Source organism: Nothobranchius furzeri, chromosome 11, assembly GCF_043380555.1.
Source record: "Nothobranchius furzeri strain GRZ-AD chromosome 11, NfurGRZ-RIMD1, whole genome shotgun sequence".
Taxonomy (NCBI): Eukaryota; Metazoa; Chordata; class Actinopteri; order Cyprinodontiformes; family Nothobranchiidae; genus Nothobranchius; species Nothobranchius furzeri.
This window is the reverse complement of record NC_091751.1, coordinates 62,103,204-62,127,704: the sequence shown is the minus strand read 5'-3', so window position 1 is coordinate 62,127,704 and position 24,501 is coordinate 62,103,204. Positions and strand designations below refer to the sequence as shown.

Below are 24,501 nucleotides of genomic sequence, written 5' to 3'. Positions count from 1 at the left end.
GCAGTCATTCAAAATCTCTAATGACTTAATATGAAACATGGCTGTTTCGCAGCTACGTAAAAAGTCTGCAAAATCTCTTAGCTGAATGCTGTCTTTTGCTGAGATTTTGGGCCAAGCTTGAAGCTTATCTCTGTAGGCCTTTGCAATTATGAATGGATTACCGTATCTTTCATCAAGTAACTTCCATGCAGCAACATAAGCTGTTTCAGTTCCAAGCAGGAAGTATCCATCCAGTGCACTCTTTACTTGTCCACCCACATAGCGGCGAAGATAGAATACTTTCTCCTGTTCTGGAATGTTCTTCTGATCAATGAGCGTGTGGAATGAGAGTTTCCAGTCACTGTATCTTAGTGGATCCCCATTAAAGATTGGTGGTTCTGGAACCGGTATCCTGCTAGCATTTAATGCTCCTGCTAGCGCCTTAACAAGCTCTGCTGTAACATTGTCTACATTGTTTGTTGTAGCTTGGGTAACAATGTGCCCTTGATGTAGCTCACGACTCGGCTGTCGGAGGGCTTCATCCTTAGTGTTTGACATGTCCACTATGATGTCCTCCGTTACACTGCTCTGATCATACACTTGCATTCTCGCTTGAGCTGCACATAGATCTTTCACCTTCTCTAAGTGCTGTAACTTACGTTTTCTTTCATCAAGAGACCGTTGCAGAGTTGCGTATTCTTCTTCTTGTTTAGCCTTTAACTTTGCTTCATTTTCTTCTATTTGCATTCTCAGTTTGAGTTCCTCTGCTTCTCCTTCCAGACGAAGCTTTTTACTTAAAGCTTCTTGCTCGGCTGCTTTTCTTTTTACTTCAGCTTCAAGCCTCTCAATTTCTTTCTGTTCAATTTCTTGCTCTTCTAGCACTCTTAGAACAGCTTGGCTTGCAGCTACTTCTGCAGCAGCTTCTTGGTGTCTTACAGACGATTTACTGGAGCGTTCAGAAGCACAGGACTTTGAGATAGTTGACTCAAATAGAGATCCCATATCTGGCCATTCTTGTTCTTCTTCCTCTGGCCTTCCTTCAACATTACTGTTAGCTTTGGATACAATAAACTTAGATATCTGTACACAGAGATCCACCTTGCGCCGTGTTTCCTGATCAGGAGGTGTGTTAAGACGTAACTCACTGAATGCCCGCTGAACATCTGCAGAAAGTCCTGTTACATCACCAATAATGTCGTTAAGTAAATCTTCAGTTAAGGATTCTAATTGTGATAAGGATCGTTTGAATGCTTTGGCACATACTCTCCACTTCTCAAAAAGGTAGTTGAATTTCTGACGAAGGCTTTTAATTTTTTCATCCTGCATTCCTTTTCCCTTTTCTGTGAGAGTCCTGACTCTTTGGCTCTTTCTTGTTCGAGCCACAGGTCCTTGTGAAACTTCTGAGCTTTCAACTTCTTGATCTTCTTCACAATAAAATAGGGGCTGATTTGGTTCAGTCATCTTACGTCTAAATAACTAACTAAAACCTGTCTGTCGAACTATACACTAATTGTGTCCTTTGCAGTCACATCTGGCAGTAACTCATAACAAATAGTACACTAAACTACTTCTCATGCAGTACTAAATGTCGTCAAATATAACACCTTTTAAACAAATAAAGGTTACAAATAAAATGTACCAATATAGAAAATTATTGGCCCTTTAACTGAAATCCTTAGTTTATAAGTTCCAATAAACGTTAAATAGACTTTCGGTAATATACACGAATTTACATGCAGTAATAAATGTTGTCAAATATAATATTTAACGCCTTTTAAACAAATAAAGGTTACAAAATAAAATGTACCAATATAGAAAATTATTGTCCCTCTAACTCAAATCCTTAGTTTATAAGTTCCAATAAACGTTAAATACACTTTCGGTAATATACACGAATTTAAATGCAGTAATAAATGTTGTCAAATATAATACTTAACACATTTTAAACAAATAAAGGTTACAAAATAAAATGTACCAATATAGAAAATTACTGGCCCTTTAACTGAAATCCTTAATTTATAAGTTCCAATAAACGTTAAATACACCCGGTAATATACACGAATGAACCCAGGTTTGCCACGAAGACCTTTCTTTCAATCACAGTTTGCTTAATTGACTGTCAGACTTGACCCTTTTACTTAGACCGCTCTTGACCGTTGCGTGTCCAAACCTTTGGTCTTATCTTGAATGTCCCTTAACAGCTGTGCTCTTCTTACGTCCTTGCGCATCCGCGGTTCAAATGTCTCTTTACAGCTCCGTCTTCTCGGAAGTAGTCCGCCCACCTGCGCTGATGAGCAGTGCGAGTTTTCACTGTAATTCCCCTGAAGCTTTCATACACCTTTATCCACCAGTTGGAGGAAACCACTTGTGTCCGAACGTGCTTCAGGGGAATTACAGTGAAAACTCGTTGGCTGCGTGCTGCCGAAAGGAATTAACTAATTTTCTTCTTTTCCACTTCTTCTGGCTCATCTACCGACCAAAGTCCATGCTTATCTGCCGTTAATCCCGAAGCGAAACACGTAACAGTTTCCTCCAGCTGCTCCTTCAACGACAACTGACACTTCTCACAAGCAAGTCTCAGTACAGCTTGCAACTGATTACCGTTGGCTCATCTATTCATCCGGTAGCTGATAGCACCCTCTAGAGGTGACATGTTAGACTACACATAATAGAACTTCAACAGCGAACTATATGGATTACATTGTGAGACTATATGCTGCAGTTACAATATGTATGTATATATGTATGTATATATATTTACACTTTGAATAAAACAAATAAAGAGACAAAAGAGAACTCCAGCTTGAATCAATTGCTAAATTCAAGAATGTTCTCTTAAATTAATATGAACTTCTTCCATGACTTATAATCTAGATAATCATTAAATAAACGTGTTTATTACCACTTATAATAATTACAGTAAAATGAAATGCTTCATTAATCTGTGTTAAATAATTATGCTATGTTTATGTCTACTAGAACCTGCCATGTGTTCAACATGTTTAGACGATGAGGTCCTCACACCTGTATTCACACAATAACAAGTACAGCTAAGATAAACCCTGACACACATAGTGTTAAACCAGTCAGAACATCCTGTATCAAGAAGGCGTGTTTCTGAGTTGTCTTGGTAACATCTCTCAAACTTGTCAGCCTCTGATTGGCTGTGCAAGTCATAACATCAAAACCTTTAAACTGGATCATCCTGAGTGATTCTAAAGTTCTAGAGAATCGCTCCACGCCGGCTATCTGTAGTAAACCTCTTTAACCATCAAAGATTTTGACACGTCATCAAAACCTTTTTGCACCTGCAAAGCTGATGAGCAAACAGTTCCTGCAGAAACAAAGCTGATATTGTTAGACTCCTTAAGAGACCGCCAGACGCACGGTTCCATCCACCTGTTGTGACCTGAGACATCTCTGGACTGAAGAGTCGGTACCACGGTATTCTACAGCCCTCCGGTGCCAGAGATCAGCCCACCCCTGCAACTTTCAGATCCACCAAGAGGGTCTCTCCAAAACGGGTGAAGTAGACATGACAGATAGCATCTGATATTCTTCTGATGATAAGAACTTTATAGCTTAGAGCAAACCGAATTCTTTTCACCAGAACTCAGCTTACTTTGATAAGGAAGCTCTGACTGACATCACATTCACACATAGGTTCCTTCATCACGTTTAGTTACATCCACTCACAGTAAATGCTTAGTTAATTAGTCATGTTTTAATTGTTTGCTAAATAAATTCTTACTTTTATAAACCTGACTCTTTCTTGAAGTAACACAAACCTAGACTCTTCTGATAATTGCAATAAAGACCTAGCAGATTAATATTTCATATTTATATAGAATATTACATCTTCCTGGTCAGAACAAATAAAAATAATCGATTTGCCTACGCTACACGGCCCTCGCCTCTGGAATGGGCTGCCGGAGGATCTCAGGGTCGCAGAGAACGTTCATGTTTTTAAGACCCACTTTTTTAGTTTAGCTTCTAACTGATAACTATTTATTGCATTGCTTGTTTTACTTATTTATTTTTAATTACTGTTGTGTTTGATTTGATTTGATAAAAAGTTTTGTTGATCACAGTCGTTTGTCGCCTCCCGTGTGTCGAGCCCATTCGGGTGTAACAGAAAGACGCCGTGGCTTCTTGGGGGTACCAAACATAACTTCTGTGTTGCTCCTCTAACTGGCTTCGGTGCTTTCCACAACGCTGCTGTTTTTTGTCTGCTGGTGTCAAATTACAAAAGCTGGAATTGCAGCGCCAACTCTTAAAACCCACAGGCTCAAAGATTGGAAACCGTGATTAAGTCCCTCTTTAGCTTTTATGAAAAGGAAATCTGACAACCGTCAACTGAGTGAGGGGGAGATCTGTTGATGTAACCTTCCTTTCCACATGATTGATAGATTAGACTGTTTGGGATTATTTCACTGTAGCATTCTTACTTATTTTACCTTTAACAAAAAAGCATTTATGAAAAATATTGTGACCCACTTATAAAACAATCCTAACTCAACTAAAAAAGGAAGAACTGTAAAAACTCAAGCATATTAAATTAAGCCAGTATAAATATATCATCTTGAATGAAAGAGAAAAAATGGGAACATCTACATTAAAATATTCATGTTTATTCAATAAACTTATTTTATTGCTTTTAATGGTTCAAAATTTTAGTGGAGAAATGTTGATGAAATCACTTTAACTGACACAAAGCTGGAGATGCTCTGAGTAATCGTTAATCTTTTAGCGCACAAAGATAATAAAACCTAGAAGTCAGGTTGGGTGGAGACAGCTGATGGAGTAAAGAACAGCTAACCAGCCCTAAAGGGATCTTCTGTCATCTGCTGCAATTTCCTGCTCCTTTATAGACACCTCTCAGGCAAGTTCACTGGTATCTATGGCAGCCTGAAGCTAAGCGCGCACACACACGAGCGCACACACACACACACACACACACACTGCCCTGACACTTCTGTGAAACATTGACCAAACAATTTTACACCCAAATAAAATTCCTTTTAAAATAGAAAGATATGAACTTTTATTACTGGCTAATGAGCAGAAGAAATAGAGCCCAGTCTAGTACAAATAGGTCTACATTTCACAGATCTGACAGCTCAGCAGGTTGGTACACGGCACTATTTTAAAAACAAACTCTTATTTTGAGTCCATGACGTGTGAAGAGTGGCACGTTTAAGTGAACAAACTGAGACAGTCACCAAGCTCCGGCTGGCTGCCGTTACACTCTTCATCGTTAGGGTCCGTTTCGTGTAGTCTCCTCCTCCTCCGTGTATACACGTTCTTGTTGCTCTCCTCCTTTTCCCCCTCTGGCATCTTTTGAGGATGTTGCAGCTCCAGTGAGCCGAGCTGATCTGAGATGGGAAGTTTCTCAGCTGACAAGGCTGACTGGAGATTCTGGTAGAACCTGGATGAGGTACAATTTAAAACTTTAATATAAATTCATTAGAAACTTTTTGGGTAAATATCAACAGGATTCTCGGCTCAGACTGACCTGTGGATACGTTTAAGGTTCTCCTCCATCTTCTGATTGGCTGTTTGTGTTAAAAAGTGGATGTACTGATGATCAACGAGAAGCTTCCCGTTGTGCGTTAGAGGAACCTCCAGACCGTGGGTGCTACGGACAGCCTAGAGGCCCAAATGACGAGAAAGGACACAATTTTTGGTCTTTTCAGACATTTCTGTTGAAGATTGGCTGGAGTGGTTTGGATCATTCTTCTATTTAATGACCAAGTTTGGTCCAAGCATCAGCTGTTAGCTTTACATTTGACTCTACAACACGTTGGTCAACAGGGCAGTTTAAGGTAGACTCAATTACCGCAGGAGCCCAAATCATCAGCCCACCAATGCCGTGCTAACAGCTGACAGGAGTTGTTTGTGCTGACACGGCGCTCAGCATTATGGGTAAACACTTCTACTTTTGTCTCCAGAAGTCTCTTTCAGATGAAACTTTACAAACCACAATGCATTAATGTCAGTATATCGGTATTGGCAAATATAGGTTATCGGCCATAACGGTGATCTTAATATCGGAAATCGGTATCGGCCCAAAATTTTCATATCGGTGCATCCCTAGAAAGAATCATTCCAGATTATTTCACAGCATACCGAGATGATCTTTCCCATCTTTCCAACAGTGAGTCCAGAGTTCCTGAAGCCTGAGTTGACAGCCACTGAGTGCTGCAGAAGAAAAAACACAATAAAAATAATTATATAACACACTAAAAGCTCTTTTTGAATAATTTAATTGTTTTCCACCTCAAGAGTCTTCAACAGCCTAAACAAAAAGGATAAATCTGGATAGTAGGGATGTCCCGTTCCAATACTGATATCGGACATCGGCCCAAAAACACTATCGGGTTAAAATCTCCGATATTAGCGACACGTTCCACTTTAAATTCCATTCCAGCAGCGCCCAGATTCAGCATGCAAAGTCCACGTAATCAGAACAGTGTGTGATAACAAGTAACAAGGAAAGATGTCGGTCATGTGGCTGTATTTTTCATTAAAGTTCGAAAGAGACAGTTTGGCTCAGTGCCCCACCCACCAGCAGCTGTGCATCTTCCAGTCTCCTGCACTGAACATGCAGCACGGCAGGCTCAAACTTCAGCACAGCATCTCCATTGGCCCTTCTCAGTCCAGACATCTGGAACACACCCACACACGTCATGAAGAACAACAAAGATTATTAATGAGAATAATAAAAGTGACCACCATCTCACCAGGTCGTCAAGGGTGCACTTGTGGTGTGAGACAAACAGCCAGGCACAGTTTTGTTTCTGGATATCACTGCTGTCTGGAGCCTAAAGTGGAAGAGATGCAACGTTCTCATACACGATCCAAGTCAGAACTTCCTGTTTTAGGCTCTTTGTTTTGCCTGAATGTGAATTTTATTAGCATAAATAAAAATACTGCATCTATAAGCTCAGACCAGGAAGCTGCACTTTGACTCTTCCTTACAATAACATAAATCACGTGGCAGCAAATTGATGCACGTGACGTGGACTTCTAGAAGCAATGGAGAAGGTTTCAGAACATTCGGATCTACAGGGATCTCCACCCACAACCATCATTACGGTTCAGAGTGGTCCAGAAGAGGAATAAAGATTGTGGGGGCAGGGCTACAGCAACATCTAAAGAAACAAGTGGCTGCTCGTGAAGAAGATAGCAGAAGAGTCTCACCCCGTCAATGAGGATGGTTCTGCCGGAGCAGGAGCTGGTGGTGAAAAACTCCTCACGGCTGTTCAGCAGAGACACGACATGCTCGATGTCTCTGTCTACGCTGCCTTTCTTACTCTGGTCCAGTTTATTCAGACACTGTTTCTTCCACTGGCGGAAGCTTTTCTCCATTTCTGAACATAAAATGCTTTTTTTAAGACGTTGTCCCCTCAGAAGAGTAAGAAGACGACTCAAAGAAAGATTCAGACGTTATTAAATAAACGCGTTCATTCATGTCTAAATACGATGCTCTTCTTCTTTGGTTTTTAATTTCTTCTTCTTCTTCGTCGGTGCTGTGAGGCAGAGAGAGAGAGAGAGAGAGAGGTGTTGCAACACCGCTCTCTAGTGGACATAATTGCGCAAACCGGAGCAACAAAATTAAAATAAAGCGCCACATCATAAAATTCCGTCCATTTAAGCTAAGATCCTAAAACAAGCTTGAAAATAAAAATATCTGAAAATTAGTTTTATTCAAACAATGCGACCTTTATTTTTGACAAATGTGATGTTGAAAAAAACCCATAAATTAATAAATAAAAATCTTTATTTCAAAAATTAAACTATGACAAATAAACTTTTAAACGTTTCAAATGGTAAGATTTTTTTCTTTCTTGATCTTTTATTTAAGTCAAATCCTTAATCAAAATAATCTTGAAATCTGTTAACATCTAATGCTTGGTAAAATAATTTTTTGTCCATTATCACAATAATCTGAATTTGAACAAGAGGAAAAACAATCAGTAAACAATAATAAAAAATGTTTGCTTATTTTTTTAAGCAGAGAATATTGGAGTAAAAAATAAATAACATTATTACAGTTATGACATTGTTATAGTAACTCTTAAAATAATTTTAAAAAATATGCAAAAAGTTACATTTTCTTTGGGGCAGAAGGTAAATGGTTAAGAAATGAAAACAACTTATGAATCTTAAAAAGTCTGACATCAGTATTTAATATCATAAATATGATAATACAGATTTTTCATTTAACAGAATTGGAAACCAAATTTAATTTACTCTGAGTACACAATTAAACATTTTACATTATCCTGTTAGAATTGCAAAATAACCCATTATGAACTTTTCCATAACTGGTCTCACAGGTTCTACAAATATGAATTAAAAGTAAATATTCTGAGTTGTGTGAGAACATTTATCATGTAAGAAATGCAAAAATAAAGATGACTGTGTTCATTTTATTACGACCAACATCTATTTTGCTCTCTCGTAACAGTCAGCGTGACTCCAGCAGGAAATGGGCCACAAGAGAACGAGCCCATGTGTCTCTGTTATAGCTCACACATTTTAACACACATCCACCCTCATGCATCCAAATAGACAAACATACAAAAAGATCCATGCAGTCCCTTTATCCCTTCATTTATTCTATCTCCATCATTAAATAAATATGTCGTTTGTGTTGGAGAGAGAGAGAGAGAGAGAGAGAGAGAGAGAGAGAGAGAGAGAGAGAGAGAGAGAGAGAGAGAGAGAGAGAGAGAGAGAGAGAGAGAGAGAGAGAGAGAGAGAGAGAGAGAGAGAGAGAGAGAGAGAGAGAGTGGGTACGTGCACATAAGTGACTTTCCCACTTATCATGTTTACATGTCCAGAAGGTCCTGGCTGGGACAGTGAATGTACTATTATCGATTCATCTGTATGAGTATGTGTTTGTAAAATGTCGATATAGACTGCTCCACACTGTGTGTGTGTGTGTGTGTGTGTGTGTGTGTGTGTGTGTGTGTGTGTGTGTTTGTGTGTGTGTGTGTGTGTGTGTGTGTGTGTGTGTGTGTGTGTGTGTGTGTGTGTGTGACCTCTAAAAGACATTCCTGCAGATCTGTGATCAGCAGGAGTCATAAAACTTCAATGGCTGATATAGGCAGTCAAAAAACACATACCAGTATTTTGTAGTTACACCAGACTAAATTATAATTCTGCTGATGAGTTCATAGAATATTATTGTGATTTGGATTTTCTGCAGCTAAATGAACTGCTGTAAATAGCATTTGAGCAGCTAAATCCATGCACGGTGTTTCAGACAAAATGTATAAAAACCTGCACAAAAATGCTTTATTTATTAAATTTGATGGGTCCATGAGTTCAATGGTTTAGTTACACTCAGTCTAAGTGTTATTTTATTATTATTATTATTCGAAACATCTTTTTTACTAATTCGGCTTCATACGACATCCCGGCAAACAAAATATTAACCCTCTCAGGCATCTAAGTCCTTCAGGGGTACTTCTGAGTTAAAAAATGCTCATGAAATACGTATGTGGAGTAACAGGTAGGTAGGTTTTAACTGTTGCAAATCTGCAACGCCTGCCTCCAGAGGGTTAAACTGAAACAATTTTTGATCATAACTGCAGTCTTATTTGTGCATATACTGTTAAAAATTAACACATTTCAAATGATAAGAATCACAAGTCAGTGGTTACCAAATCAATAGCAACACTTCTGTTTATGAAGGTGGCCTCGCTGCTGTGCTCTTTTCTCCTCCATTTGCTGTTTAGCATCTGGCAGCACTTACAGCAGCGCAGCCTGGTGCAGCTGACTTTCATGTGACCAAACAGAACCATATCCTGAATTCCTCTAGATGGCAGTAGTGTCCTGCTTATTTTGCACTTTATCTGTTTAAATAATTTATATTTACTGAGAGAAAACCTGTCAGGGCATAAATGTTAGAGCAATTTGATTTAATTACAAAATGAAGAATAAAGTTTCCCATCTTATATACCACCCAATTGGACAAGTCTCCATTACAATGTGGCATATACCAAGGATCGGCCTTGTCTTCATCTCTGTTCTATGTGGGTGTGCGTGTGTGTGTGTGTGTGTGTGTGTGTGTGTAGGTCTGTCAGACCTACAGTATAACCAAAATTGTCTAAAATATAAACTGTCTCATTATAACCGGACTGCAAAGCGTGCAGATTTAACTTTTACTTACTTGAGATAGATCTGCTTCCGATCGGCAACAAGATGGCGCCTGTGCTTGGCTTAGCCACAGTCACCGGCCACTTTTTCAAACTTTTCTCCACTAACCTCTTTTCCACCTTGCTCCTGTCTGCGATCCTCTTCAGTAGTGTCCCTGCTACCATCTCCTATGATCGCCAGACTCTTTTGTCCTTCCGTTCGTTCACGATCGCCCAAGATGCACCGAGGATTTACCATCCTGCTTGTTTACCTGAGTGGCGTGCTGGCCCGGAACCAATCGACGGTCCCGAGCTGCCTGCCTCTGGCTATGTTTGTCCGGTCCCAGGAAAACGCCGGAGGAAAAGAGGTAAACGAGCAGGAATCCAGGTGAGAATAAGACGTCTCTTCAAGCGTGGTTTATCTAGTAAACATTGGCACGATCTTCTAGCTTCTTGTCCTTTGACCGAGCGCCACTTCCGCATTCCCACCAGGCCGCGTTGGGACGCGATTCATCCGTACATGTTTTTTAAGGTCGGTTTATCCTCATTCCTCAGTGGTTTCTCCTCCTGTTCCCTCCATAAGTGTTTTTTATAAACACCGTGGATCTAACCCTGCTAATTTACATCCACCAACTCCAGCTGTTTCTGTAGTTTCTGATTCCTCCACTTCACTCAGCATGGCTCTATTAAACACCGGCTCTGTTAACAATAAGTCCTTCCTGCTCAATGATCTCATTCTATCTAAAAACCTGGATTTTCTGTTTCTGACTGAAGTTTGGCAGCAAACATCTGATTATTCTGCTCTAATTGAACTCTGCCCGAGTGGTTATTCTTTTCTTAGCCAGCCCCGGGGTTCTGGTCGTGTTGGAGGCCTAGCTGTTGTTTTCAGAGACCATCTTCCATGTAGCTCTACAACCTCTGGTCACTTTGCTTCCTTTGAACTGCAGATGATTACAGTCGGGCGTAAGGACCCGTTCTACTGTGCTGTGGTCTATCGTCCACCTGGTCCAAACAGTTCTTTCCTTCAGGAGTTTAGTGACTTTCTATCCTCCACTGTGAAGCTGTCCAGACTGTTGATTGTTGGTGATTTTAACATCCACGTTGATGATCCCTCCGATCTCTTTGCCATGAATTTCTCCAGCCTCATGGACACCTTGGAAACAGCTTGGTCCTAGAGCTCAACCAGTGTAGCGTAATAATGTTTTTGGATGGTAAAAAGTGCAGGGGTCAAAACTTGACTTTGGAGAAAGGGGGGTGGGGGCACACCAAATGGAACACCAAATTAACAGCTCTAGATCAAGAAAAGCAATGGGAAGAAACAGAGATTTACAATTATTTAATTCATGTCAATTATACTTTACAAATGGCAAAGACATGTACCATTATTCATAAATGTACAATACAGAAAGTAGGATCGACACAAATCTCTTCTGCAGTTTTTTATTATTCCGAGCAGATTCCAGTGCACCTGGACTGGGGAAGAATTTAGTGACAGCTTTGCTTCATATTGTTTTTATTCTACCGAATGAAGGGAGTCCTAACCAACGCTAACCAGAGCTGATCCACTAAAGCTTTTGAAGCCTCAGAAATTGGCCTTTGAGTTTCGCTGGATTTCAGATAAAGCTGCAAAGCTTTAAAACTAAGTTATTGAATGCCAGTTTGGAGTTGAGCGAGTGAATCCTAGACACCAAAATGACATGGGAAATTAATTTAAATGTACATTAACAAAAAGTTTCTGCATAAATAAGGCCATCGTTACCACCTTCTTTCAGCATAGGCTGTACCTTTTTCTTCACTGTGTCATCGTTTGCGTGAACGGGACCACTCGTGATATTTGAGAAGTTTTATTTTTTCTTTTTTTTCCTCAATATTTCTTACAACATTACAGACATCACAGATTACATAGTTTTACAAACACAAAGCACACCACCACCTTGGCTGCTGATGCTGCTGCGCTAAAAGGGAAGGGGGCAAACGCCGCGGGGGGGTTGAGATTGCCAGTTCAGCCTTGGGCATCCTTCACTCGTCTTCTTTAGCTCTGAAAGAACCTGCCCTTTGGAAATGCCTTTGGGGACCATTTTGCAGCACAGCAGTGTGAGAATACCAGGAAAAGAAAGATCCCCAGACGTGTGAGGGTAAAAGAACAGTCTTCAGACTATGATCCGAGCGTGTTGTTACTCCAACAGAGGAAGCAGGAGCTCAGCTGGATGTTTGAACTAAAGAAAATTCATGCTGTTCTGCTCAAGGTTCGGGACATCTTGGGCAACACCAAGCTTCCTGTTGGATAAAACTAACGTCTGTCCTTTTGTTTCACCTTCAGGACACCCTGCAGCAAAATGACACCATCTAAACCTTAAACATCTAATCTTGAGTAGCATTTTCTTTTATTCCTGTACAGTCAAATAAAACTTCAACAGATCTTCAAAAGGACTTTTTCTTTCTCTTTCAAAAAATACATTTTTTTTATGTCAGCCATTTTTCCCCCAAATGAACTTTCGACTTAAAAATGATGTTAATGTATACTTAGGTCATGTTTTCTGATGATAGTGTTTGCATGTACGTGTGTGTGTGTGTGAACTCTATGTCATTTACACCCAACATTGTAAACACACATAGAACTATATTACATGTGCTTGCACTGCATTTTAAGAAGGGGAGAAATTTTGGTTTACTTCACTAGAACACCACAAAAGTAGGGGGAGAAAGGAGGACAGGGTTTCAAAATTCTCCTCAAATGTTTTGAGGTTATTCTCAGTTTGGTCAAACGCTCAATTTTAGTGGACCGGCCTCGTTTTTATGTTAAATACCCTTGAGCAAAAGCTCCTGCTGGACAAGGTTTTCCCTCTGCAACAGGAAAAAGAACTAAAGAAGCCTTCTTTTGTCGCTGTGTTGCTGTCTGCCGAGCATCCATGAAAAGTTGAAGGAGGAGGACAAAATAAATCCAATTCGCAGTAAGAAGTTCCTTTTGGGTCCGCCTCCTGCAGCATGAGTCTGGGCATCAGCCGAGACTATGCTGAGATTCGGGGTCTCCATCAATATCCTGGTGGATCAAAGTGTCAACATCAGGGACAATTTCCTTGTTTTTTGGTGTGAGTGCATGACCGGGCAGCCAGCATGAGTCAGTGAGTCATTTCAAGTCCAGCGAGCCTCGGCCTCCTTTAAAGCGTCAGCAGCTTCTGAAAGACAGCCGCGTTGTCTCTGGATGCTCTCGGAGGCTTTGGAGCTACTGACCCAGTCCATGAGAAAGAGAGAAAAAAACAGATGAAAACAGGGAAAAGATGAAATCCACGAAGGAGGAATGGACTGCAGATGGAAGATGTTGTGCTCTTTACAAGTAGACGCGCCTCAGGTCTCCGGGCGAAGTGATGGTGTTGCACTGCGGGCACAGCTTCTTGTTCCCCTGTGGAAAACCATAGAAAAAGGGAAAAATCTACTTTTATCATATTTAACACATTTTTGCAGTGGTCTCTAGTACGAACAAATGCCTTGTAAATAGTATTCTGGGGAAACAACGCACTGGTGCACCATTTTTAGGAACTAGAAGTGAGTCACATCAGAGCTGAGCTTCAGGCGACAGGATCTGGAGTCTTATTCCTAATATTTGGACATCTCACCTCTTATTGGCTAACAGCAACATGGCTCTACCACTGTCTATTTGCATTGCAACATTGATGCTTTATCTCTATAAAAAACACAGGCCCGGAGGAGTTCTGCTGTGTGGTGGAGTCGCTAATGCTAACGGTTAGCGTCTAACAGCTGAGGCATTCTCTGCCGTTTCCTGGACGCTAAACCAACAACAACCTTCCCCATTATGAGTCGAGATGGATGAGTTCATGAATGTTAAGTGACGGTGTGACACAGATCTGTCAGACCTTTTAAATCCTAGAGTTTCACCATCTGTTTTCAATCAGAACATAATGCAGGAGATAGGTGTAGGAGACTATATTCATGTTTATTCCACATAAATAACTCAGAGAAACTGCATATAATCAGAAATAACCATTAAAAAATGGGTTTCCAGTGGAGTTGACCTTCAAAACTAAACTTTAGAAGAATTTTTAGTGATGACCAGAGAAACTTGGCCACATTACCATGTAAATGTGTTCAGAATGAGAACATTTGTTGGTATAAAAGACAAAATAAACCAAAAGGAGTCATTTAAAAAGCTAATTTATGTGTTTTGTTCCAACAAAGTTTACCAGCACAGGTACCAAATAGGTCCTCCTACAACGTCGGCTATAAGCTGCCTGTTTACAGCCCCAGTTCTCTTTCCATGCTGCCTTGATAGCGTGCCATCTGCAGTAAAGCAGCAGGTGATAATGTGCTAAAGAGGGATGTCAGCATTACAAGCTTTACACTGGGTGGTCTGGACCATTGTCCCCCATCCTCCTCGTCCGCCTACCAGCCTCCTTCCAGTCTAAAGACTGAACTAGTTATTAAAAATAACATAAAATGCAAAATTGTACATCTAGAGTTAAAAACATTCCATGAAACAATAAGCTTTATTCTCATTAAGACCCTATACACACCTGGGTATCCCAGAAAAAAAGATCTTTCTCTACGGTTAGGGTAACCCTAACCCTGTCATCCACATGAATGTGCAGATATACACAAAAACTGATGCTTTTAAAAATCCACAAGTTCTTTGTTGTCAGCATTTGCTTGAAGACGTAAATAACCAGGCACTACAACATGCATCTGCCCATGATAACAATGCTCTGACATCACATGTGTGATCTGTGTTTACACTCACTTGTTTTTACAAGCTCAATTACTGCTCTATGTATGCCTCTATCTATGATGCTAAGGACAATTATTGCCTGGAATGTTTTTGGCAAAAAAGCTGACAGTTTGGAGAACTACTGCCACCTACAGGCTAGGCATGCATGTGAATGTGCTTCACAATGCACTGGATATGTAGCTGAAAACGGGGTGATGTGTACCCACATTTCCTTTTTTCTTTTCTTCTATGTTTGTACATTAATAATATTTTTGATGTAAACAGAAGATAAAGGCATTTTTTACTTGAGGGAATAAACCAGAGGTGTCTCACTCTTCTTCTGCTGCCATTCCTGCTTTTTAGTGGTATGGCTCTCTTATTAACTCCTAACACTAACAAACACACTTCATGTGCGCTGCAGTCTGATTCTACGACTCTATGATCCTGGAGAAAATAAAAGGCAAATTTATTGTTTGGCTATACATTAAAATGATGAATTACTATGTTCACTGCCGAGTTCCTTGAAGAGACCTATACATTTTTAATTAGACCATCTTGTGGTCATGATCGCTAATTTCGAGTCTGGTTTCATGCAAACATGCTGCAATTGTAAAACCAGAGGTCACAAGGTGGGCTCTGTGATGACATTTTAATCCACCACAAGGCTGCGTGAACTCCTAAATCATTCCAACACTGGGTTATGCTTGAGATAACTACACCTTTTCACAGATTACCAACGGATTTTCCGTTTCAGTGTTTACTTCTGCGGCATAGTGTAGTCAGTGTTTTTGGGTGTGTGTCTGACATGATGGGCTCTGGTTGACTCACTCATTACAGTAGGGTGAAGCTGGAGCTTAGACTTAACTAGATTCCTCTGAATTTACTTTGATCAGCTTAGTCCTCTCATTTTTACAGCTTCCTCCAGGCTACGTGTTTAATGCGGCATACATCAGAACAGTAGTTAGCATTAATATGGGAACACATATCAAAACACTGGTACACAGCAGATTGGTAACAGGAACACTTTCTCTTAAACGCTGAATTACAGTTTAAGAAAATCACAAAATATTCACAGATGTTTTTTTTTTTAATTCTTTAAAGCAGCTTCTCATGAATGAGCACTGGTCTTAAACTGGTTAAACTAATTATTAACAAAAACCAGTGTCCAATAAGAGTCTAGAATCTTTGGGTCCACGCATCTAAGACGCTATATCTACTGTTATTTTTATGTCTCACTTTTCGTAACTAGAAACATGCAAACTGCTGCAGATCATCCGAACTGAACAGCTTTTGGAGAATATGTGAGTCAAATTTACTGACAGGAGAGGCCTACAAAGAAAGAAAGAAAAGAAAGAAAGAAAGAAAGAAAGAAAGAAAGAAAGAAAGAAGAAAACAATCTTTTATCTCAAGATGAAAATCATGAGGTGTTTCACAACAACAAAAAATTATATAAAAAACTTGATTAAAAATATGTTTAAAATGAGAAAAAATACATAAAAATTGTGATTCAAATAATGTAAGGAAAGTGAAAAGGAAAATGAATAGAAAAGAGGGAAATCAGTGGATCCCAGGAAAGGCTGAATAAGAACAGAATAAGGAGAGGGTGGTGACGAAGGCAAGCCTGAACAAGTGAGTCTTCAGCTGCTTTATAAAGGAGACCACTGAGTCCACTGATCTCAGGCTCAGGAGGAGAGAGTTCCAGTGTCTGGGGGCCACAGCAGCAGATGATCTGTCACCTTTGGTCTTTAGCCTGGTGCTGCACAACCAGTAGGCTTTGATCACTGGACCTCAGGGACCTGCTGGGGGTGTAGGGACTAAGAAGATCACCAATGTAAGATGGTGCTTGTCCATGTAAGGCCCTATAGACCAGAACCAGGATCTTGAAATGAACCCTGAAGTTGAATGGCAGCCAGTGAAGCTGGAGGAGAAGCGGGGTGATGTGGGTGTGTTTGGAGGACTTGGTCAGAAGCCGAGCACAGGCGTTCTGAACCACCTGTAGACGGTTCAGGGAGGTTCTGCTCAGACACGTGAAAAGAGAGTTACAGTAGTCTAAGCGTGAGGAGATGAAGGTGTGGAGAACTGTCTCAAGTTCAGAGCGAGACAGAATGGGACTTAGCTTAGCAACGTTCCTGAGATGGAAGAAGGAAGAGCGAACAAGAGAACTGGCATGAGAATCCAGGGTGAGAGCTGGGTCAAAGGTCACGCCAAGATTCCTGACAGAAGGTTTGGTGTGGGAAGCAAGCTGACCGAGAGAGTCTCTGACTTTGGGAACCAGCTTGTCTAGGGCACAGATGAGGATCTCAGTCTTATCTTCATTCAGCTGTAGAAAGCTCCCAGCCATCCAGGTTTTGATAGAGTCTAAGCAGGTGTGTAACAGCTGCAGCTTAGACATCTCATGGGGCTTAAAGGAGATGTACAGTTGGATGTCATCTGCATAAAGATGGTAGGACACACAATAATTGTAATCTTAGGAGATACTCTGAACTGGTACAGAAAGTTAGTTTCCCAAAACCATCTTTAAAAATAACTTTAACTGCCAATTAACCCCACTAATCAGTTTCAGCTGCTTGTTTAAAACAGCATTTGCTGTTTCTCCGCACAGTTAAATCAGCTCAGCAGCCTACACTCCCAAGCTCTACATGTCACCTGAACACAACCCACCACTTCAAAATAAAATAAGACCTGTAGTGTTTATTCTTTTACAGTACCAGTTTAATTTTTTGGAGTATTTATTTGAGTTTTTTTTTTTTTTGGTTTTTATTAATTGGGTAACAGAAAAAATAAAATCATTTGATTAAACGTTTAATTAGTCATTGGAATAGTCGACTATTTGAAAAAAACATTTCCCGAATAATCATTTTAAAAATAATGGCTTACCCCACAGATACCAATATATGCTGTGTCCCTTTCTCATAAAAAGATTACAACAAAATTATTTTAGCTTGCTAGCACCACATTTCTACCATGCTTAAATCTAAAAAAATTTCTGTGCAAAATGACAGCTACCTGAATTTCAGTTAGTAACAGCAAAAGTGCCATTTTTATTTGGTCTCCAACAGCAGCTGAATCTCCTTCTCCCTTAGCGTCATGCTAAGATGTGTGTATTAGTTAGTCGTGTATTGTTTCTTTTTCTTTTTATTGCAGTTACAGTGATAAAACATTTAGAACACTCTTCAGATAAGAAAGGCAAGGCTTGGGTGAAGACTCTGCTTTCAAAACATCACCCAGTGTGGAAGTTCAGCAGACAGACTGGTAACAGACAGGAAGCAAGCACACAGAAATTGTGGAAATTGGTGTTGGACGCATTTAAACTTTTACTTTCAAGTGATTTAAAAGGTCCTGAGAATAAACGACAATTAGTGCTGAAACACATGACACATGCCCCTAGAGTTGGTTGTAATCATCAACATACACAACTCAACATGTACAGAACCTTGTTCTAAATTAGGCTAATTTTGGAAAAAAAAGGAGGCCCATGAAGATATTGCATGAGTTCTCTTAGCAAAACTTTGTTTTAACTGCAGAATATTATTTTTCATTGCACGTGCAACATATAAGTTGTACTGTACGGCCCTGTGGAACAGGCTCGGAGTAGGAAAACCAACCCAGTTCTTAGCCGTGTATAAAGAACCCACTAAGAACCAGCTCTTGCACCAGCACTGGTCTAATACTGGAACTGCTCTTTGTAGGACAAATTATTGAGGAGATAATAAAGACAAAATAAGGAAAAGGGACAATAAGGAGACAGTTTATCCTCCCAGCTTACGGAACCCTGTTGTCTTCTGCGCTCCATTTACCACATTAGCACCAGCTAATTACACTCAACTGAATATATTAGACCAACTAATAACCAACAAAATCACAGAGGTGTGCACAGAGGCCCGAGGCACCAAGAGGGAAACATGGGAGGTGAGAGTTGACTACTTTATTCCAACATTTTAACGAGCCTTTTGGGGACCATTCCATCTAAGCTCTTTCCCAACTGAGACTAAAGGTGTTTGAATTGCCTGGATTGTGTGTGCAATAAGAGAACAGGTCATTTGGGGAATATTCCATTTTAGTTTCTCCCTGTTGGGCACGAGAGCAGAGAGGAACTCACTGACTATGAAATGAGGGAGCAATAACAGCAGACTGTAAAAAAGCTGCCCTGCAGAAAAGTGCAGTTGGCTCATGTGAGTGTGTGTGTGTGTGTGTTTAGGCATACCAGAGTCCTAAGCCAGCACTCTTCACAATGGACGTGCCAGCACTGGATGGAGGTGAGTGGCATTGTGTAGGAGTCCTAGAGGAAACAAAAAAGAAAGAAAGGGAATTTTTACATCAAGTTTACAGGAATTAAACATCCTGGTCACCATTAAACAACTAAAACCCTGACCAACCCACAACACCAGACCATCCATGGAACCACACAGCCAGCAAGGTAAAAACCACTGAGCAAGGCAGCACAAAGGGGAGCAGCAAACTGGGGGACGCACGCACTGACACAATATCAGACAGGCAACGACTATAGATGGAAGAAGGCAGGCACGGGGGAGAGATGTGGTACAAAGCGCTTTTTCTCTCTCTAAAAAGAACAAAGAGATGATTGAGGAACGGAGATGATAAGGGGACAAAGAGGAGTGGAAGACGGAGGGAGGGAGTGCCTTACCCTCCGTAGGGGCTGTGGGAGGAGCCTCTTTATGCTGCCGCCGTAGCCACCAATCACAAGGCCCCTGTACAGGCAGTACAGGCCGAGGGGGAGGGACTTAGGGTGTCTCTCTCCGACCTCTTTGGCCAGTGGCCGGGACCCCGGCCACAGCCCTATGCTCTTGATCTCCGCGCCTGATTGGATAGCAGGCTTTCTCTGCGGAAGGAGGGGAAGTTGGGGGTGGGAGAGGAGAGGGAGGGGTGCGAAAGGTGGCAGCTAATCATAGAGCCATACTGATCGCACACACACAAATACTTAAGTGCAACAGACACGCATGTGGACACACACACACAGAGCTGTGAAGGTGTTCCCTCAGCAGAAGCTATGCAGCCATTAAATTTTTAAAGATGACCACTTAGTTATTTGCATTAAAAAAACTTCTTAATACTTTAAAACATTAAAAACTTGGTTAAGACTAGATTCCTTTCCTAAAATGACCTGCAGATGGAGGTAGAACGCCACTAAAGCTGCAGCTCAGACACCCACAGGGACAAGAACGTTTTCATCAGCTTCATTTTAGGCTAAAATAATTTGTTTTTCATAGTATTTTTATTAGGATTTAAGAGGTAAAACAAAAACTATGTGACAGCAGAGCTGTGCGTATCCTACAGTCTGGAATTGGAGACTGTGGTACCAAGTCGACCCCTCCTTCCTGCCAACAAGTGAGAGTAACCCGATGACTTTCAGATCAGACGGTGTGACAGGGCAGGAACACTAACGCAACTTAAAGACAGACAGATTAGATGGAAGACGTCCAGAGTGTGTACACATATTCACATCCCTCCGTACGCCCTGGAGTGTGTGAGAGATAAGAGACGGTGACAGATGAGTGGCGAAGAGCCGTGAGTCCATGGGGCAGTGAGTGATCGATCGCTGTGCCTTGCCCTCCGTGTCACCTCAGGCACCAAGCGACCTTTAGGAAGCGCAGGCATTGGTAATTACTTGCTTCTCACACACACACACGCACGCACGCACACACACTGATCAGGGTGTTCTTTCAGTTGTGGAAGTAGCTCACTTGACTTGAATTATAAAACTGTTTATAATAATAAAGTAAATGGCCAACACACACTACTGCTGTTATGCATTTTAGTGCCTTAAATGTAAATTTAATCATTTATTGTTGTTCCACATTTGAAGAACTTGGGTGAAATCAAATGGAAGACTGAAGCCGTGAATTATGAAGCAAAATAGTTGTTTATTCCAGCAGACGATCATGTTTTACTTGCAAAGCCATGCATGACAAACAGCAATCAAAAAACACAAAGTTCAAAACATAGCAAGCTTAGCTGTAATATGCAAATGTAAGCAGGGCAGATATTTAACACATTACAGATCACAGAATAACATATATTGCATTGCTTTTACTTGAAGAGTAAAGCCCCCCCAGACCCTTTCTGGTCCTAAAACAGGTTAGGAACGCCGTAACACACTGACGAGGGATTTGAACACACACAAAACCTCTGTAGAGGTCATGGTGGATTACTGTCATGGAGTATTGAGTCCTGGGTGAAACGAGTGTTGGCAGTGCATCTATGACATGAGCCCATGGCTTGGTAGTCTCCAACCACATCTCTCCATCAGCGCTGTGCAGGAGTGGTGTGATCTTCTAGCACACAGTTGCTAAACACAATCAAAGGGTTGTACAGCACCAGGATGCGGTGCATTCATAGGCCTTACGTTTTAGTGTTCATTGGGAGTTAAATGTAACAAAATGAAAAATTGAAAAATGTTATTTAACACATTGAGTTGCAGCAGAAAATTTGGTAATGTTTTGTGTATGAAGACTGTTGCTCTAAACTCTTCTTCTGCTGCCATTCCAGTGTCTGTATTATTGTCTCTGCAGGATCACCTACTGCTTAGGCTGAGGACTCAACTGTCTGTAGAGGATTCTGAAGACGTCTGGATATTCGTGGTGTTGGTGTCAGGTTTGTTGTTTGGTCTGAGCGGTTACCTGGCTTACCGGAAAATGAACGAGCTGTCGAGGAATATTGGCTCAATCCCGGAGCTCAGGGATGGATTACACCGTGCTGTGAACGCACAAACTCATATAATTGTCGAGATGAGTCGTAAGCTTGGAACTTTGGCTGAGATTCAGACTCTGGCACAGAAGGTGGATTCGATCAAGGAGACAGTGGACGGATCAGCATGGACTGGGATAGATTAATTACGCCATTACTGGATTTAGAGGGGTTGAGGACCAACAGAACTTTAAGACAGAGGAAATTATCTCTGTCTGGCCCCAAAAACAAGTTCTTATGTGAATCTGGTGCCCTTGAGCCTGTGAGGCTGAAGTGATTACTCCCCCTCAGAAGAAATGTGGAATGCTGCCGTCGCCATGGCAACTCTGTCTCCCTATCCCAGCCTGGGCGGGACTGCGACCGGTGAAGGCCGTTGAATCGTTTCCAGGAGTCACTGTGCTCTCTAAACCCAACTACCTCCCTCCCCTGTCCAAACGAAGGTGATGAGCGCTGCTTATCGTGGCTGCATGTACTGATGTGTGGAGAGTCCTCTACCCTACCTCCCCACCTAGTGGACACTTATGTTGTGTAATGTCTGAAGTCTGTTGCATTTCTGTCTGAGGTGTTTTTTGCATAGCAAAGCTGCCGTCTCTGTGGAGGGTAACTCTGAAGTGCCTTTTTTTCCTCCACCTGACTCAATCCTCATATATAAGCCCTTTGATCTCTATTAAGGTAGCGCGACTCGGGTTGCGAACAACCACAGTCACCAATTCTTGTCATATGTCTATGCCTATGTATGTATGCCTGATCTCAGAATTGTGTGTACTGAAACTCTAATTTCCCTCTGGGATTAATAAAGTTTCTTTGAATAAACAGAATCTCCTCAATGCTGACTGCGTGGGTCGTTCTGTTTAATACCAAGGTATGGGGCCACAACCCCCCCTAATTTATTTATTATAAAATTACTTCAAAGGGGTCTCACAAATACAGATATCTGTCAACACTCACCACTGATCCTCGAAACTGATAGTTCTGCACGGTCTGAAACTAAGACCAATAAAGTTGGAACACCAACGTTCCTGTTTGTCACTGTTGTGGTGAAGGACAAAGAATGAAGGAACAAGCGGGTTCTTAATCCATGTGAAGTGGGCAGAAAGCTGTTTAGTGAACTGATTCTGCATCAGAACGCAGCAGAAAACAAGAAACTTCCACAAATGTGAAAACAAATGCAACTTCCTATAATGATTTTGGAAGATGAGGAAAAATATTTAGCTCATACTTCCATCTGTGAAAGCTCCTAAGATTGGCGGAAGATTATTCGCAAATTAAAAGGCTTTAAAAAAAAATAAAGTAATAATTCTGCTGCATTAAACTTTTGCTGAGATTTGCAGCTAATCAGAAACTTTCACAGGAAGTTATACTCACCATACAGATGAGACACTTGTATCGGTCTCCTCGCAGTATCTGCTTCTCCAGCTCTCTGATTCGAGCCTTCAGAGCCTCCATAGTGGTAGCTGTTGACTCTTCCTCCGTCACCCTAGGGCAGAAGAGGAAGACATCCCATGTTCAGGCTCACCTTCACTGAATGGTCTCTTACTCCATTTGCAGAGCAGATGCCCAGATCTTCACACAAGGTCTTGCTCTTCTAACACTTTCATTTCGTTCAGAGTTCCTCCTGCTTTCGAGCAGCCTCTGACTTATGTGTAGCGTGATAACAGAAAATGTGCATTTAAACCTGTTCAACAGCATATGAAGCAGCCATAACTAAATCAATACCAACGATGTACAGACCACAAGGCAGATGATAGTTCAGTGCAGAAAGCCGAGACCACACATGAGCCAGCTGATGTTTAATACAGCCGTTTATTTGTTCAGAAAGATGCAACTGTAGTGTGTGTGTGTGTGTGTGTGTGTGCGTGTGTGTTAATGGTGATGTGGTCATTTTGCAGCCGGGTAGCTTGCTGATCTATGGTATTGATCTGGTTGAGGAAGGACAAGCAGAGAGGAGAAAGGGAATAAAAGTGAGCATTAAGTGCGTGTGGCCAAAAATGTGACTCCATCTGAAACATCGTCTAACAGTTAGAGAGGAAAGAAAACAAGAACTGATTTAATTTCATTTTAACAGCCAAATATAATGTCTAATTTAAACGTTGTTTTTCTGTCTGCTTCTGTTTCTTACAACTTTTATAAGAATATCTGAGAGCCACATCCTGTTCACATTGGTGGAGCATCTCTTTAAAGGGACAATCAGTAGATTTTATCTTTAATCTCAGGAAACATCCATCAAAACGTTGTTGGAATGAATAAAAAGAGGTTCAGTTGTTGAAAAATATCAGCAGCTTTGTACCATATATCCATAATAATCGGGTCTAAAGTATATGGGGAGCGATCTAGCATCTTTGGGAGATGCCATGTTACGTTCTGGCTGGCTTGGGGTCCTGCGCCTGTCGATGATGTCACTAGATGATTGGCCGGACGTACGACGTACAGAGGTTTTGTTATCATGTTCAAGAAGACTTAGGCAGAAAGAAACACAAATTTAATAACAAAACTGCTAAAATCTTTCCAAAAAATTCATGAAAAAACAGAATTGAAAAAGAGATGCAATATATTTTGGCCGAGCTGTATTGCCGTAGCACGATGCCATCGGCAGGCGCAAGCCCCCAAGCAGATCCGGAAAGTACAGCGCTTGCAAACTACAATCAGCATTGCATCCTCTCATGGAATTACCTGAAGGACCATCAACGTCTGAGGAGTCACACAGGTAACATTTTCTGTAAAGCTTTTTTAAAATAGCGACAGTCAAGAAGACGTGGTGTAAAGCTACCCTGAAATGTACATATGTACTGCCGTCTAGCGGCGGGAAACTACACACTGGCACTTTAAAAATAGGACTTGATAGATTGATTGGACTCTGTTTAACTCCATGAGGATGGCTTGTATGTCAAAACAAGGTTGGATGTTTGAACTGCTCTAGTTGGGTGTACCAGTGGAATAAAGGCATTTAAGCAA

The 24,501-nt window shown here is 41.1% G+C and overlaps 2 protein-coding genes across 6 annotated transcripts in view; both read right to left on the bottom strand.

The window, feature by feature from the left end:
• Window positions 1-5,008: 5,008 nt before the first annotated feature.
• tyw3 (tRNA-yW synthesizing protein 3 homolog (S. cerevisiae)) lies at window positions 5,009-7,544 on the bottom strand. 2 transcript variants are annotated; one of them, XM_015957341.3, is made up of 6 exons: window positions 7,183-7,544; window positions 6,723-6,803; window positions 6,548-6,646; window positions 6,109-6,180; window positions 5,495-5,628; window positions 5,009-5,407 (listed from the first exon to the last, which is right to left on the bottom strand). In XM_015957341.3, the coding sequence occupies exons 1-6, from the start codon at window positions 7,348-7,350 to the stop codon at window positions 5,176-5,178; spliced, it is 786 nt and encodes a 261-aa protein (XP_015812827.1). In that variant the 5' UTR covers window positions 7,351-7,544; the 3' UTR covers window positions 5,009-5,175. The 2 variants fall into 2 exon arrangements, with proteins under 2 accessions (XP_015812827.1, XP_015812828.1); XM_015957342.3 differs by lacking the exon at window positions 6,723-6,803.
• A 3,901-nt stretch (window positions 7,545-11,445) lies between these two features.
• The window catches only part of rnf220a (ring finger protein 220a), a 193,033-nt gene continuing 179,977 nt past the window's right edge, over window positions 11,446-24,501 (bottom strand). For 2 of the 4 annotated variants that reach the window (XM_054735103.2, XM_054735069.2), the window contains exons 12-15: window positions 22,915-23,026; window positions 19,490-19,684; window positions 19,049-19,123; window positions 11,446-13,524 (exon numbers count right to left, since the gene is read on the bottom strand). In XM_054735103.2, the coding sequence (XP_054591078.1) occupies window positions 13,453-13,524; window positions 19,049-19,123; window positions 19,490-19,684; window positions 22,915-23,026 (454 nt within the window). In that variant the 3' untranslated portion in view covers window positions 11,446-13,452. The remainder of the gene's footprint in view (window positions 13,525-19,048; window positions 19,124-19,489; window positions 19,685-22,914; window positions 23,027-24,501) is intronic. The other 2 variants (XM_054735207.2, XM_054735164.2) reach the window with 1 other exon arrangement.

Excerpts from the sequence above, each read along its gene's own strand:
- tyw3 (XM_015957341.3), bottom strand. The coding sequence starts at position 7,350 with ATGGAGAAAAGCTTCCGCCAGTGGAAGAAACAGTGTCTGAATAAACTG. Across the intron at positions 6,804-7,182 it reads GAACCATCCTCATTGACGGG|GCTCCAGACAGCAGTGATAT; the intron begins GTGAGACTCTTC and ends CTTCCACTTTAG. Across the intron at positions 6,181-6,547 it reads TGGAAGATGCACAGCTGCTG|CACTCAGTGGCTGTCAACTC; the intron begins GTGGGTGGGGCA and ends TTTCTTCTGCAG.